Source organism: Xenopus laevis, chromosome 6S, assembly GCF_017654675.1.
Source record: "Xenopus laevis strain J_2021 chromosome 6S, Xenopus_laevis_v10.1, whole genome shotgun sequence".
NCBI classification, from domain to species: Eukaryota; Metazoa; Chordata; class Amphibia; order Anura; family Pipidae; genus Xenopus; species Xenopus laevis.
Genome location: NC_054382.1, coordinates 121405457 through 121423836, shown reverse-complemented (window position 1 = coordinate 121423836; position 18380 = coordinate 121405457). Strand labels below are relative to the sequence as shown.

Genomic DNA, 18380 nt, shown 5'->3' with positions numbered 1-18380 from the left:
TTCTCACCCAGTGCAAAAAAGTGTAAATAATGCATGACTTAGCCTTATACAAAGCTAAGAGGGGGACAAGGGTCTTCAGATTCACTATGTGGCAAGGCTAGGGGAATCCCACTGTCTATTTCCCTCCAGCCCAAAGGTTTAAAAGGGGGCAGGATAACCAGTGAACCCCTCGAAGAAGTCCCAACATCAGGGTGTGCCCCTGTAGGACCAGGGTTCAGGGGGGAAGAAGAATAATGGCAACACATCCCCTTCCTAGATCTGTACAAAAGTGCAAAATAAGTGCTATATAAAAATGAATATTTAACAAACACTATTCCTACTTTACATTTAACATAATGCCCTAGTTTGGTTAAATTGCATTATTACTACTTCAGTTGTATCAGAGAGAAGAATTGTTACTCCCTGGAAAGCAGATTTAACAATTTTTTTTCAAGTTTTTATATTTCCAAGCTTGAGAAACAGTTAAAGGAGAAGGAAAGTCTTCTTGCACTTGGGGGACACAAATGTTAGGCAACCCCAAGTGATTGCATTTACTTACCTGAAACCCCCGAGCTGGTGCTCCTATCAGCAGAAAACTACACCGGAACAGGGCTATTCCAGCGAGCACCACGGATCGATCCTTTTTCCGCTTCCTTTTTCTTCCCACGGCTGCTGTTGTCTATTTTTGCTCTTACTTGCATGCATCTGCCCCGGGAAATTTGAAGAAAGAAGAAGCCAGAAATGGATCGCTCTGTGTTGCTCGCTAGAAGAACCCCGGGTCAGTGCAGGGTTTTGAATACAATCACTTGGGGTTGCTTAACATTTGGCACCCCAAGTGCAAGAAGACTTTGCTTCTCCTTTAAAACAGAGAAAACTGCTCACCCAGAATTTTTGCATGCTATTTTGGCCAATCTGAAAAAATCCCAAATGTTACCTTGATTAGCTTATTAGAGTGTATAATTTTGTGACTATTAAAAACGAAAAAAGTTGTTTTCAATTCATGCAACCATATAAATAGACTTTTTATTGAAAAGCATCATGAAAGCATACTATTTAATTCATTAATAAATAACTAAAGCAACATTTAACAAACTTGTTTGCAAAGTTTTCCAGCAGCAGTTGAGTTAACTTCTGAATGTATAAATTCCTCATTTTACATCATCACATTTCAGATATTTTTGGACTGATTCAGCAGTTGTTTAAGATATTCCCTGTGCAGCTCATAGGATGACACTAACTAAAGAGCTTTAGCCAAGGGGTAGCCAAAGGGCTGTTAACATTTGTAACTGTTTTGCTACTGTATTGCTTTAGTCCACCGAACTTTAAGCTCATTCACCCATCACCACTTGTGTTTCTCATTCCTACTTCTTGTCTACTATTCTGCAATTTGTCATCTTATTATATCAATTTTATTTTGCTGTTACAATCACCTGGTATGCCTTTTATAATAAGTGTATTATCATTATTTCTGTTGCGTTTTCTTCTGTTCTAAATAGTGAAAAGACTATTCTTAAATTATATCAATCTACAGTCAGGGTATTTCTGAATTTAATTCAATGTATTCCCAAATATAATGTTTATTGTAATAACATAGAATAAACATTATGGTGTATGCGTACATCACTAAAAATGCAAATATCTGTCCTTCATAAACCACTAGATCTGGTATTTTAATCATTGATCTCATTTCTTCCGATAAACTTGTTTTATTCATGTAAATTAGCTTGCAATTACTGAATTGGAATTACTGAATCACTGAAAGTCAGTTGAGATCTATGCACTCCGCCTAAAAGATATATCAGTTGAGCCTTGACTACAAGGGAAACACTGCTAGATTTATATAGAGAGAATATATTCTATGCTAAAGAATATTTGCAATGACCAGCAGATTATTATGATGTACTGTATATTTAGAGCAACAAAATATTCTGCTGCACTGTACAATAAATTGGTTTATACAAAGAACATACGGGGGGTCATTTATAAAGTTAGCGCAGCGCATATTTTTTCGCGAATGGTTATATTGCCCATGTTTTTTCCTGAACGCTAATATATTGCACTGCTCTGCCGTCTTTCCGTTTTTTGCGAATTCGCATTGTGAATACATTTTTACAAATGGCGTGCAAATGAGATGGGAGTTTTCACGAGCACACCCAATGTGTGAGGTTGTTGTGCACAAAAATAACGTTGACAGTAACTTAAATTTGTACTTTGCGAAACTGTTTTGTGAATATTTTTTTCGCCATCACAGTAGTGGTGTAATTCAGTTGCAGAGTGTGCGCATAAATATTTGCAATTTGTGACTTTTAAAAAAGCTCTTATAGACATTCGCATTGTGAAAAAAAAATTGCAATTCTGTTTGCACCACACTTATTCAACTTTATGAATATAACCATGCACAGGGCAAATATATTCACTTTGCGAACTAATCTGCCTTGCGTGAAGTTTATAAATGAATCCCACATAGTTATATGTAAGAACATACACAGAGTTTACAATCATAAAGGAGATCAAAATTCTTATATAAAGTAAAATATATTAAACTATGATAAACATATTAATTATCTCATTATTATATGAGGATAATTATTATTACTGCATATAAGATTTCATTAGTAAATATATACTTGGTTTTAAAATTTAAAAAACATCTTTACAGTAAGCCAGGGTAGGGCAAACCCTGAGCCTGAAATCCTAATGATTGTGTATATCTGTTCATCAGTAATAACATTCATAATAATGGCTTAACTTAATGTGAGGCAAACTGGAGAGGCCCCAAATGTTTTTCGACCATTGATAAATCTGCCTCTTAATGTGCATAGACGCTCACAGAATCCAATATAAACAGGCAAGGAAAGTAAATTTAGTCTTTTGCATTTTTTGCATGTTGAACCATGCAATATGGACCAAACTAATGGACCAGTAGAATGTATGTATCTAACAATTTGAAATGCCTTTCACTGCATCTGTACAGTAGCTCCCCTGTGTGGATTTTTTGAATTGCGGAAAAAATATGAATGCTGATAATAAAACCCCTCTCTTAAGGAAGGATATCACTGTTTATATTGGTGTCCGGTGCACAGTATGCTAAGCTTTAGCAAAGTTTGGCATCCACCTGTGAGATTTATATTGTATATTTCATGAGTTGCATTAAAGGCATCTGAGTACAGCATTCTTGAGTACAAGCTAACATTAGGGAGACTTGCAAAATGTCTTCAAGAGAAAAAGTCCAGTTGATTTGACTTTTTACTATAGATATTGTATATCTGCTTATTATTGGAGTATCATTGAAGATTGAATTTTCAAAAATAGGGTTCTCCATAACAATTTGTTAAATTGCATGTCTAAGAAAGAGAAAAGGGGATGCACTAAATCTTAAATTCAATTTGGGATTTGGCTGCATCAGAGCTTTTTTTTAATTGGCCAAATCCTGGTTGACCTGACTGAGCCCTTAACAACATGTCATTTTAGATGACATGACTACAAAATTGGCACAGATTTTTGCTCTGGGAATTTATTTATTTGAATATACAAACTAGAATTTGGATTTGATTTAAGATTCTGAATTGAGATTCGGCATTCGGGAGTGGCCTACACTTTATGGAAGACATTGCCTGTTTTTAGAATAATATTCACTTTTCTATTTTTGTAATAGGTAGTGATGGGCGAATTTATTCGCCAGGCGCGAATTTGCGGCGAATTTGCGCGATTCGCCGCCAGCGAATAAATTCGCGAAACTCCCGCGAAAATTTGCGGAAAAAATTCGCCGGCGTCAAAATGTTTTTTTTCGAAAAACGGGCGCCGGCGTCAAAAACGGGCGCCGGCGTCAAAAACGAGACGCCGGCGCCGTTTCGCGAATTTTTCGCCGTTTCGCGAATTTTTCGCCGTTTCGCGAATTTCGCGAATTTTTCGGCGAAGCGAAACGGCGCAAATTCGCCCATCACTAGTAATAGGGCAATTAAATGTATAACTGTGTTGTTTTATTTGTTGATTGGAAACTGCCATATTGAAAACATGTGCACAAGCACCCTTAGCACACCTAACATGTATGGCTTGGTGCACAGTGATAGAGGATTTGGCCAACCTCCAATACAACCTGTACAAAAAATTCTACAGTCCCTGAAATGTTGCTCTTCCGCATTATCAAAACTGCAAGGGCTTGCCCTGCAAATATAAGTCTTGTGTGCCAGGGAAGTCTTTCTACAAGCTGTCATATTTGCCATACCATGGGCAGTCTGCTTTAAATTTAGTATAATTGAAAAAGTGATGTTTAGTCAATACTTCTATAGAAGTCCCTTGCAAGTAATAGCAGTTAATATACATATTCAAGGACAAAATATTGAGCATATATAGAATATAGTACATTGGGCTAGATTCAAATCAATGAGAAAAAAATATCTCGTGGTTTATCATGTGAAAACATGTTTGAGATTCAATTTAACTTTTTTTCCCATTGACTTCAATACAGTTTTCACTGTTGGAACATTGAGATTTTTCTGAATTGAATTGCATCACAGATTGAATTTCATCCATGAGTTTTCATGTGATAAACCTTTTTCTCACTTAATTGAATCTGGCCATTTATTTCGAGGCATAAGACTTGGGGGAATATTTATCAAGGGTCGAATTTCGAATTTGAAAAACTTCAAAATTTGAATTCAAAAAGTCCAACCAAAACTAAGTTGAAGTTTTTATTTGGTCCATTTTCAATCGAATTGGTCCGTATTCGGCCAAATTTGAATCATACAAATCGAAATAATAGTGCATTCAATCGAATTTGAATCAAAGTTTTTCCTCAAAAAAACCTTCAATTTTTCAAAGCCCACCAATTGACTCCAAATAGGTTCTAGGAGCCCCCACCATAGGCTAAAACAGCAATTCAGCAGGTTTTAGATGGTGAATGGTCGAAGCTGAATTTTTAAAGACACAGTAAATTTTCTTTTCAAATTCAAATCAAATTTAGACTGTTCCCTAGTCAAGGTACACACAAATACCTCGAAATTTGAATTTTTTCAATTTGAAAATTCACCTCGACCTTTGATAAATCTGCTCCTTGGTCTTAAAAAGTCTGAGAATGAACCCATGTGATAGTCCCTTGGAAATTCTGTTTTCATGGCAATGAATAGAGGCAGAGCTTTTATGCAAGTGACATAGTTAAAAGTACATAAATGTAATGTAAATGAAAGTACATATATGTTGTGAGCAGGTGTAAACTTTCTGAAGCTACTGGTGTCATTAAAATTATTTGTTGGATTAACATGTCAGCGTCTATCTTTTTTCTATTTAATTATCTTGTTGTGGTGCTGATTCTGCCCAAAAATACAGTGTGCACAAGGTGATTTTTAAAAACTCTATATCTGAAAGGCCTGCAGCCTTTTTAATCACATAGACAATTGTCCTCACAAAGGGAACCATAGAGTGTATTTTTCAACCTTTATCTCACCTACCTTGTGCTTTTTCCCAGCTAAAATATGAAATTGTGATGGATTTCTCCATGGCACACAGGCAGATTTGAGCAGTGAGATCTTTCAAAGGCATCAAATAATCTTGTACATTAGAGGAAGAGGAAGCAAACAGTAGACAGGAATGAAATAAATGCTGGCAGTTAAGTTTTAAAAGAACTCAGAGGTCCATAGTGCAAATAAATTAAGATATCACTTAAACTTTTGGTCTTCTGAAGTTGCTTTTTCCAGAATCCTAGTCAGAATGGGTAGTGCACTCAGTATGGAACCACAAGTATATAATAAAGATGGTTTCTCTGCTGTATAGAGTATAGTAAGAGTGTAGTTTACTTCACAGAATAGTCATTGTAAAGAGGCACACATTCACAATAATACAATAAAACTGAGAACAGAGAACACAATTCTGATTGGTTGGTGAAGGTTACTGCCCTGGTGTAGTCCAATTCTTTCTTTAAGCCTCTCTCAGATAAAGGTGGTACACTTTGGGGCATATTTATTATGCTTTGTAAAATACAGTGAGATACTAAACCACACATCACCAGGCTTCGCCGTGCAAATAATGGCATAACATTTTGTCTGATTTCTTAGAGTGATTTCTGTCTGAAGCAATGTAAAATAATGATGGAAAATCTGTTGTTCGCATGGTGTAAAATTACACACACCTTGATAAATTTACAATTTTTTTACACAGCTTTTTACTAGTTCTTTCAGCGAGGAAAAATAGTTAGAATTTTGAATGGTCGAATATGGCTACTTCGACCATCGAATGGGCTACTTCGACCTTCGACTACGACCTTAGACTTTGGATCGAACGATTCGAACTAAAAATCGTTCAACTATTCGACCATTCGATAGTCGAAGTACTGTCTCTTTAAAAATTTAAGTAAGCCTGAATAAGGGAGCACCACCCCTAAATCAAAGAGAAACAGACAAATGGTGTGCAGGGTTATATGGATAAATAGTAGCACAAAAGAGAAAAAGATTAACCCTTAAAGTTGCAACTTTAAGGGTTAATCTTTTTCTCTTTTGTGCTACTCTTTAAAAATTTACTGTCTCTTTAAAAATGTATTCGACCCCCTAGTTCGTCACCTAAAACCTACCGAGGCCAATGTTAGCCTATGGGGAAGGTCCCCATAGGCTTCCTAACAATTTCCTGATCGAAGGAATATTCTTCGATCGGTGGATTAAAATCCTTCGAATCATTTGATCGAACGATTATTCCTTCGATCGTTCGATCATAGGAATAGCGCAAAATCCTTTTGAAGTCGAAGGATTTTTCTTCGATGGTCGAATATCGAGGGTTAATTAACCCTAGATATTCGACTCTAGGTAAATGTGCCCCGTATTGTATTGTGAATACTTAAAAAAGATTAAGAACAAGCATCACTTAATCATATTTATACATTCTCAAAGTGTAACATTTGTTATCCCATGGCAACCAGTCAGTTAATGGTTTTATTGTTATGTTAGCTCTACAACACATGCCCAGGTGCAGTTTGTTTATTTGTTAAAGACCACAATGAAAGAAAACGTATAATCCAAACTTTTATTATTTTTAATTTTTGTGTTGAATTTGGGCTTTATAAGTGTTTTTTTCCCTTGCCTTTTCCTTTGCTGTATTGCTACTGCATTATACAGTATATATATATATATATATATATATATATATATATATATATATATATATATATGAATAAAGAAAAAAAATTGACACAACACTCACTCTTATTGATGCAATTGGATGTATTAGAAGCAGATTCTTGATCCCAGCAGTACAGTGTTTCCAAGACTCCTTTCTCAAGTACATGGGTTGACATCACACCATATTCTGGCACATTCGATTAATCCTTTAGAGTAATTTTAATTAGCTTTATCTTGACTCCTACTCCCTTTACCCTAACACAGGAGATAATTCAAAATAAGAAAAACAGTGGAAAATATTATCTATAGGAATATTAGGAAAACATGCAAATCATAGTCCTTGTTTAATCCATTAGGGGCTAATAAGTTCTACCTCTCTTTTTCTCAATATCAGCTCATGATCCCCTCCACGTCTGAGTGGAAGGACTTCTTCCAAAACCATAAATTGTAACTCTGAATCAAAGTGTCCCTTTTCCACATAATGTTTGGAAACTGGCAATTTGATATTAAATATTCTAATAGTTGATCTATGCTGAGATATATCGTGTTAACTAATTTAATGCATTTTTTCTCAATATCCTGTTTTATCTTAGTTAACTGTTCGGAGGAGAAAGTGGTTTCCATTTCAGCAGGATGAAATCTTTTTTTGACGCGACCATCAATTTTTATACGTGCGACTATCTTGTCCAAATGCATTAAAGTCAATGGGTGTCCAAATAATTTTGGTGTGTAACAATTTTAATGCCCGCGCCAATTTTGCCACGCAACAATATTTTTGTTATGCCGGATTTTTTACTGTTGAATTTTCTGCACAGTTTTGTGAAAACTAGGGATGGGCAAATTTTACCCGTTTCGCTTCGGCAAAAATTTGCCACTGGCGAAATCTCGCCGACGCCCATTAAAAATATTTTGACGCATGCCATACAAGTCTATGGGCGTAATTTTTTCAAGGCAAAAAAATTCGCCCATCCCTAGTGAAAACATTTGTAGACGGCGAAACGGTGAAATTCACTACAGATCCATGCCTGCCGATTTTCATCGCCCATCACTATTCACAAAATGTTCCACATTTTCTGGATTTGTCAGTGGTTTTTCGGAGAAAACTAAAAAATTTTGTGGTTTACGAGTGTCAAGCAAAAAATTTGGGGTTTTCTTGTGACAGTCCAAAAAAGTTTCGGTTTTTATATTAATAAATAAGTGCAAATTGTGGATTCTAGTTTGGTCAGACTTTTTTATTTAAAAAATAATTTTAATTTTGATAAATAACCCCCTTAGACTTAACAATATTTAAGGAACTGTATATTGATGGGTAAGATGACTGCTATGATAATAGTTTTATATATCTGTAAAAATAGTTATGATGAACAGTTGGTTCTAACCAAATGTTGGCACAGAAAAGTGAGGCTGAGATGAAAAAGTTGGTACAATATTGCTTTAGAATATGTACATTATCTCATTTAAAATTTCAAAATCATGGTAAAAAAAATACACTAAGGGGCAGATTTATCAATCTGAATTCAAAAAGACCAATCAAATGGTGGTTGAAGTTTTTGAGGTCGAAGTGGGCCTACTTTGAATCGTACGATTCCAAGTAGCTTTACTTCGATTCAAATTTTTTTTAACTTTGACCTTCGATCTTTTAAACTCCCCCAATTGCCTACATACAGGTTCTAGGAGGTCCCCCATAGGCTAAAACAGCACTTAGGCAGCTTTTAGGTGAAGAATGGTCGAAGTGTAAGTATTAAAGAGACAGTTCATGATAAATTTCGATATTCGAATTTCAACATTTTTTTCAACTTCAAATCAAAGTTGGAATATTCGATGGTCAAAGTACCCAAAAATTACTTTAAAATTCGAAGTTTTTTACTTCAAAAATTCACTTTGACCCTTAATTAATTACCACTGGTTTAGAACAATAGCAATTGTGACTTTTTCTACAATTCATAATGCTGATTTTTTTCCATAATAATAAATATTATAGAGGTGTAAAGTTGTGCTAAAAATATTGAAAATGCTGTGTTTAATATTTTTCTATTAATTTACAAGGAATTAAAAAAGTTCTGTATGGTGCAAAACAAATACAATTACAACGCTTGACTAATGAAGCCATACTTCTTACTTTTAAGGCATCTTGGCAGGTTATAGGTGGTGTAATATTCAGGTTTTTGTTTTTATTTTTAGTTAATCATGCACATTAAGGTAAAAAATTGTGAACCACAAATCTTCCTAGCTTTTTGCAATATTGCAGTCATAATCACAATTTTCCTGTGATTTACAATATTTTTGTGTAAACATTTCACAGCAATTATTGTCAGCCTCTTTGAGTAAGTTTACATTGATACTCTGCAGGACTATGAAGCTTGATCACAGGTAGGTCGTTCCATTAGCAGAAAATTTTGTCGGTGCCAAAAAATGGCAATTTTCACTTAGACAAAGAGTCTATTGGATTATCAAAAATATATATTTTTTTACCAGCAAGATAGAAAGGAATTCTGCAGGTTTCAATGTGATCAATTACAATTCTGTATGAAGGCCTTCAGGTACTTGTAGCAGGCCCTCAGTAAAACAACTACAGTAGTATGTGATTGTTAAATGCCATTGTAGGCTACTGGCAATTTTTAAAGCAGTGTTTTTCCTGGTTATTAAATTATTTCAGATAATTATCAATATGAACCACATATGCTATTGTATATGTGGTTGTAAATTTGATTTGTTTTGAATTGTAGTAAATATGGATAAATCGATCCATAATGATCAGTGATGGGCAAATTTATCCCATTTCGGTTCGCCAAAAAAAATTCACAAATTTCGTGCTGAAAATACACGAAGATTTTTTGACACCAGCAACAATTCTGACACCAGCGACAATTATGATGGCAGCGACAATTCCGACACACATTAAAGTCAATGGGCATCTATTAATTGTCGCCGCCAAAAATTTTGACGCTGGCAAATTTTCGCTGCGATTTCGCAAATTTATTCACCGGCAGCAAAACACGCAAATTCACCGCAAATTCAAGCCTGGAAAAATTTGCCCATCACTAATAATGATCTTTCATTAATCTGGTCTATTTTACTTAAATAAAACTTCTATATAGAAATGAGGTTATAGCATTAATTGTGTGAATTATTTTTTATTTAATTGTTTTGAAGTTTTAATAGACACATTATTATAACTCTTATTTAGAATAAATAATTTTTTGCTGTGTTACATAATAGAGTGAAGAAAGCCCAAATTTAAGATTCTACATTTAGAAACTCAGAGACAGAAAACAGGGTCACTCAGCAATGTTTGTGAACTAATACAGATGTAGTTCCCAATGCATGCACTGCAAACTGGAAGATTTATAAATTAGTATCAGTACTGTAAGTTAGAATCTAGAAGTGAAGGTGGAAAACACATTTTTTTGTGGAGAAAAAAACTTGAATTTTTCAAGGTTTATTAAACTCAGAGGCTGCTAAAAGTCTGAATAAAAAAGTACTCCATCACAAACCTGCCGAGGTCATGTAGAAGTTAAAGGAGAAGGAAAGGTTAAAACTAAGTAAGCCTTATCAGAAAGGTCCATCTAAATATACCAGTAAACCCCCCAAGTAGTGCTGCTCTGAGTCCTCTGTGAAAAGAAACACAGCATTTCTTTCCTTCTATTGTGTACACATGGGCTTCTGTATCAGACTTCCAGCCTTCAGCTTAAACCTCATTGCCCTGGGCAAGAGCATGCTCAGTTTGCTCCTCTTTCCCCGCCCCCCTCCCTTCTCTACTGTAACCTGAGCCCAGAGCAGGGAGAGACTCAGGCAGGAAGTGATGTCACACCATGTTAATACTGCAGCTCCTATCCTAAACAAACAGAGAGTTTCTAGAGCTATTTACTCAGGTATGGTAAAACATTCTACAGAATAAATATAGCATTCTAGCTTGCACTGTTGTAGCTAATCTATTGGCAATAAAATGCTTCCGTAGCTTTCCTTCTCCTTTAATGGCAGATGTCCCATTTACAATTGGAATCATGATTTGTGCTGGGTTTCGTACAATAAATTGATTAATTTGTGGTTTTTGTCCTATACTCTAAAAAAAATTGTGTTTTCGGCAGTCAAATATAAAAAAGGGTTTGGTTGAAGTTAAAAAAGTTAAAAAAAATAGTGAAGAAAGTTTTGAATTCTAGTAAATAACCACTTTCGGGATTTGTACATTCTTGGTTAGCTTGAAACAACTTGCATAAGAACCACCAGTGGTCCATTGTGGTGTAAAATAGTGTAATATTTGGTATTCATTTATTAATATGCCAGTTCACTCTTTGTGGTGGATTGTTTCAGTGACTTTGATGTCTTTTGTTTATTGTAAGGACAAAAATATAGCTTTAAAACTATACCATTGTGACACCAATTTATACACCTATTTTTAGCTGTAAAATATTTTACACAGCTTCGTATATATACCCCTAAATATGTAATCCCATAATGCTCAGTGTAACTTAAATGTTGCCATTTCTGGACTATAAGCAAACATACAGTATTAAAACTTACAACGCAGTTATTGTTAAAATAATTTTGAACTGCAACTTTCTTAATCCACATTACTAATCTGAGTATACTGTATTTATCAATTGATAAATACTGCCTGATTCATCCTCAGTGTTAACAGATGATGGATGAACCTCCTTATAATGCTATAAAGAAGACATATGCATATGTTTAATGTGCATGGATCTACAGTTAGGTGCATAAATAGTTGGACAGACAACTTATTTTTCTAATTTTGGTTCTGTACATTACCACAGTTGACTTTCACCTTTAATTCAGTGGGTTGAACAAAAAAGATTGCATAAAAACGTGAGGAACTAAAGCCTTTTTTTAACACAATCACTTCATTTCAGGGTCTCAAAAGTAATTGGACAAATTAAAAAACTGAAAATAAAATGTTCATTTCTAATACTTGGTTGAAAACCCTTTGCTTGCAATGACAGCCCGAAGTTTTGAACTCATGGACATCACCAGATTCTGGGTTTTCTTCTTTTTAATGCTCTGCCAGGCCTTAACTGCAGCAGCTTTCAGTTGCTGTTTGTTTATGGGCCTTTCCGTCCGAAGTTTAGTCTTCAACAAGTGAAATGCAGCTCAATTGGGTTCAGATCAGGTGACTGATTTGGCCATTCAAGAATATTCCACTTGTTTGCTTTAATAAACACCTGGGTTGCTTTGGCTGTATGTTTTGGGTCATTGTCCATCTGTATTATGAAATGCCTCCCAATCAGTTTGACTTCATTTTGCTGGATATAAGCAGACAGTATGTCTCTGAACACATCAGAATTCATTTGGCTGCTTGTGTCACATCATGGATAAACACTAGTGTCCCAGTGCCACTGGCAGCCATGCACGCCCAAGCCATCACACTGCCTCCGCCGTTTTACAGATGATGTGGTATGTTTTGGATCATGAGCTATTCCGCAACTTCTCCATACTTTTTTCTTGCCATCATTCTGTTAGAGGTTGATCTTTATTTCATCTGCCCAAATAATGTTTTTCCAGAACTTTGCTGGCTCTTTTAGATGTTTTTTTTTTTTAGCAAAGTCCAATCTAGCCTTTCTATTCTTGATGCTTATGAGTGGCTTGCACCTTGCAGTGCACCCTCTGTATTTACTTTCATGCAGTCTTCTCTTTATGATAGACTTGGATATCAATACACCTTGTTTAGCTCTTGTGAAGTGGTTTCTCTTCACCATGGAAATGATTCTGCGATCATCAACCCCTGTTGGCTTCCGTGGACGTCCAGGTCTTTTTGAGTTCACCAGTGCTTTCTTTCTTTCTTTCTCCAGATGTACTGGATTTTGCCACTCCTAATATTGTAGCAATTTCTTGGATGGGTTTTTTTTCTGTTTTTGCAGCTTAAAGATGACTTGTTTCATCTGCATGGAGAGCTCATTTGACCGCATTTTGTCTATTCACAACAAAATCTTTCACATTCAAGCACCCTCCCTCAAATCAACTCCAGGGCTTTTGTTTCATTCATAGACATAACAAAGGAATTGCCCACACCTGTCCATGAAATAGCCTTTGAGTCAATTGTCAAATTACTCATGAACCCCTGGTCCAATTACTTTTGAGCCCCTGAAATGAAGTAATTGTTTTAAAAAATTTTTTTTAGTTCCTCAAAAAGAAAATAGAAAAAAAAAGTTGTCTGTCCAAATATTTATGGACCTAACTGTATATGGACATTTGCAAAAAGCCACCATATTTTCAATTTCACCAATGTAAATCCACTGCCATTTCTATGCTACACAATCTCTTATAATGGTCATTTACTTCTAAAAGTTGAATTTAAACCAGTGGATCTTTAAGATCATATGGCACAAAAGCAAACAATAATTCAGATTATGACAATATGTACAAATTTAGTTGATTAATTAAAAAATCAGTCACAGTCTAGTGACCCTTATCAGTTCTATCAGTTTTATGGGCTTGTACATGTGGTTGACTACTGTCAGCTTGACTGGTGTAAACTTTTGACTGTTTCGGTAGAGAATACCTTTTTGTTGTAACTTTTTTTGTTTGCTGTATTTGTAGTTCAATCAAATTGTAAATGATAGATATTGTAAACACATACAAGTTCTAAGAATATTATGGGATATGAGGAATCTATAAACCCATGGCTGTTACCAGACAATATTTCTTTTAAATTGAGCAAGTTTCAGATAAGAAACTTTGCTTGAATATAGTTACAGGTCATTAAGTTCATTGACATCTTCCTTTATGCTATGCATTATATTTAAATACTATAATATTATGTGTTTGTAAAAAAATGACAGTTCTTAACCTTTTCTGACAATAATCACCTAAAATTACTCAGGTACTTGTATAAAGCAGACAAGATCATACATAATGCCCAAAAGGCTTCTTTGGCAAATATGTAATTATTAGTGATAAAAGATTTAAATAGCATGTCTCCAGAAGCAGAACATATTTTTCAGATGATTATTCTTTAGAATTGTAACAGATAACGTTGTCTTTATGTTTCCATGCCATGTATCTTCATTTAAATATACTTTTAGAACTTTTCAAATAAAATGAATAGGAAAATGCAAAATTCCAAAGAAAAAAGTTAGCATCCAGTGCCACTATGTGTCCCACAGGTTCTTCCTTGAACAAAACTACTTCCAGCGGTGAGTTGGAGGAGCAAATTGACGCTACTCCTGGTGCTGTAACACTTGCTATCACTTCTGCTGATGTTACTGTATCCTGTTTTACTGATGCCCCCAACAAAAGACACTGTGAAGAATACCCAGTGCAAGATGTAGAATACGTTCTGGAACGCAACATATCCAAGGACCTGCACTCTTCTCCAACAGCACAAACACAAAGTGTTCGAAGACAGCCACGAAATGCTGGTCAGATAGAAAGAACTAAAGAGCTTGCAGGTGTTACTCAGAGAGGTATCTATGCTATTTTATTGTGACCCTTTGAAAATCGCCAAGTTTTAAAAGATATGGTATAGGCCATGGTCACTTATGTTTGTCATATCATGGCTAAAACAAGTGCACCTTACTTCAAAGTGTTTTGTGATCCAGCATACAGTATATTAAAACAACCTACTAATTAATAAATGTAAAACATATACACATAGGGGAAATAAGGGTGTCCAGATGATTAATTAAACAAGTTATATTAAAATTTTGCAGCATGAGATGACAAGACAATCAATGACAATGGCCATAAATATAATACGTTGTTTGTACTCTGTCAGATTACTAGAATTTAGAGTGTGCTGCACTGTTTGTGCTCTTTGTTAGTTACTTTTGTTTTTAAATGAAACCACGTAGATTGTGTAGGCTCAGGGGAACGTTTAATTCATGATTAAAAACAGCAAAAAATCTTGACTATACAACAAATCATTTAGTGATATAACAAACAAGTTAAAATGTTAAAATCCGATGCCACCACAGTTGTTAGAAATTTTTACATCACCGAATATTTTACCTTTCTTATTTATAACAGCACAATATTTTTTTAAATGATGTAAATCATGATTTCCAAAGTCTTGTATGGGGATGCAAGAATACATATTCAAGTAGGCATCTAAAATGTATCATCATCTATATTTTGAAGGCATATTAGCTAGTAATTGCTTTGCAAAATGATCATATAGCTGTTATGGGTGGAAAAATATCACCAAGCTGAAAAGAATCTGAAAATAAATTGAAATATTAGCTTTCCAGGGATTTGTTTTTAAAACTAAATGAGAATTTTAACCTTATACTATGTAATGCTAAATTAAAAGTCTTTTCCTCTCTAACAAAAGTCAAACCATATTTTATATATCTAAGCTATTAATATATGTAATGGATATCATGCCAATTAGCATGCACTTAAAGTACTACTCATAAGCGTTCAATCATAAATTAATGAATGGATACCCATATAAAGGTGGATAGATAGATAGATAGATAGATAGATAGATAGATAGATAGATTGATAGACCATGATCTTAATAAAGTATTCCTACACAGTAATCAGAATGAATGAATGTAGCATTCACAATAGCATTCACAATAGCATTCAACAGACTAAAAGAAGTGTACCCTAAAAGGTGTAGCACAAGGCTTACAATTACTAATGTCCCAAAAATTTCACACATGGTAATGAAAACATCAAGACATAAACTCAGCAATGTCGGACTGGCCCACCGGGATGCCAGGAAAACTCCCGGTGGGCCCAGGTGTCAGTGGGCCTCTTGCTTCTAACCATTTGGCCTATTTCATGGTCATTCCCTATTTATGGGCACAAAGAGGCTTAATAATGGAAAATAGAGTATAGCATGTAGAGAAAATAGACTAGGAGAATAAAGAGGTTGAATAAGGAGAGGAGATATAATACTTTGGAAAGTGAACCCTCAGCCTAAAGTTTTCTGGTGGGCCACTGGCATCCCAGTCCAACACTGACAATGGTTGTAATTAATTTAACCTATATATAGATGCAAGAATTTGACATAAGAAAGTACTGATTTCATTTTAAAAATGTAGTGAAAGTTCTATGCCCCTTTGCTTATTTCTATAAACTTTCATACTTCCCACCGTATGGCTTATTTTTCTACCATTTTTGCCAAAATCTGCCTATTACTTGTCATACTTTTTTTTTTCAAATGGCATTAATGTTTCAAGTATAATTTATATATATATATATATATATATATATATATATATATATATATATATGTTTGTGTGTGTGTGTGTGTATATATATATATATCATTATTAAGGGGCAGATTTATCAATGGTCGAATTTCGAATTTGAAAAACTTCGAAATTCTAATTTAAAAAGACCAACCGAAATTAAATTAAAGTTTTTTTTGGGCCGAATGGGTCAATTTTCAATTGAAGAGGTCCATTTTTGATTGAATTTGAATTGTACGAATCAAAGTTATAGTGCATTTCAATTGTAACATTCAAAGTTTTTCCCAAAAAACCCTTTGATTTTTCTATTATTTGATTCGTCCACCAATTGACTCCATATAGATTCTAGGAGGTCCCCCATAGGCTAAAACAGCAATTCGTCAGGTTTTAGATGCTGAATGGTTGAAGTTGAGACAGGACATGATAAATTTTGAAATTCAAATTGAATTTGGTCTATTCCCTAGTCGAAGTACTCAAAAATTAGCTTGAAATTTTAATTTTTTTTCATTCTCATTTTCACTTCGACCTTTGATAAATCTGCCCCTTAATGTTCAAACTCTTAATTACATGTTAAAAACTTTGTTGGTTGGTAAACCAACCCTTTGCATGTTTAAAAGTACAGAATAACTTCAGTAGTAACTTTAGCTGTTCTGGTTGCAATACAGTTTATGTTTCAATGAGTTTCTGTTAACAGTGATTGAATCTCTTAGTTTGCTTTTTTGCAAAAGTGATACCAATCTGATCGTATAATCAGCTCTATTTCACCCTCTATAAAGCAGATTTTTGTGATTTTGTGGCGTGATTGTCCCAGCTTACTTATTGTAGATCAACTTGCCTACCCTGACTGTTACAAATGGCTTTGAGTCCCTTGAGAGAGCAGTGCTGTGTGTATCATACTTGGTTATGAATAATTGTATCTTGAGCTTCAGTTAGGAAGAACATGTTCCATACTGATGTGATCTTGCATCACCCAACTGAAGTCAATATGCTTTCTGTTTAGGATTGTCTATTATGGAAGCTTCAGTAAGTATTTTTCCCTATTAACCTTAAGCACAGTACTTGCTGAGTCAAAATGTGATCATATCTCTTAGACAGGTTAATGTTAACCTCACTCCATTCATATCTTAATGATTGACAACAAAATTAACTATCAATATAAAACATAATTGAATATATGGGATATATTGTATAACTTAAAATAAATAGTAAACCAACAATGAAAACTACTTTTCCCATCCAAGTGACCTTAAAAGGTTGAGTATTATTTAAATATATATTGTTTTTCTCAGCAGATCGCAAGAATAAAATGATTGCTACCATTTATTTCCTTTTCCATAAACCATTCTTATTTACCAGTACTTAGGGATGGGTGAATTTTTTCACCTTGTTTCGCCATGGAAATGATGCCCATAGACTTGTATGGCATCGCACGTCAATTTTTTTTTTTTTTGACGCCCATAGACTAATGGACATTGGTGACATTTTGCCGGCGGTGAATTTTTGCCAAAACGAAACGGGTCTAATTCGCCCATCCCTAACCAGTATCTGTCTGATCATTCTAAACATCTATGCCTGCTGTTAGCCTTTATTACAATATTCAGCTGTGCAAGTTTAATAAAAGCAGGCAAGAAAACAACTACATAAAAACAATGGCTATGCAATTGCTAGCACATGAGGATGGATAACAATGTCTTTTACTTTACATTCTGACTTATTTTCATGTCTTTGCTGACTGTAAAGAGTCCTGTCATTTCTGGTCAGCTTTTCTTCTGTCACAGTATGTCCTCTGCTATCTAATCTGTAGGTAAGCAACTAGTGCGCATGTGTGTAGTGTGTATTTTTGTGATTGTGCTTCCAATATTAATGTGAACTTGTGTTTGTGGATTTGATTTACATTCTACAACAATTATATTTTTTATTTATTGCTACTTGCCATATATATATATATATATATATACTGTATATTTATTAGTAGACACTGTATATACATTTGTTAAGGACAAACGCTGTTGTGTTGGGAAAAATACTGAACCATAAGCAGGCCTTCATTAAAGGCATCCTAAAATTCTCAGGGGGTTTACATGAATAGAATAATTTTGAAAGCCTTCCTACCATTATTCTTACTTTTTGCAAAGCCTTG

General features: G+C 34.6%; 1 protein-coding gene across 1 annotated transcript in view; it reads left to right on the top strand.

Moving 5' to 3' along the window:
* LOC108719755 (CUB and sushi domain-containing protein 3-like) overlaps window positions 1-18380 on the top strand; it is a 489518-nt gene that overhangs the window by 82075 nt on the left and 389063 nt on the right. Inside the window, exon 4 of the mRNA XM_041567998.1 lies at window positions 14204-14503. Coding sequence (XP_041423932.1) covers window positions 14204-14503 — 300 coding nt within the window. The remainder of the gene's footprint in view (window positions 1-14203; window positions 14504-18380) is intronic.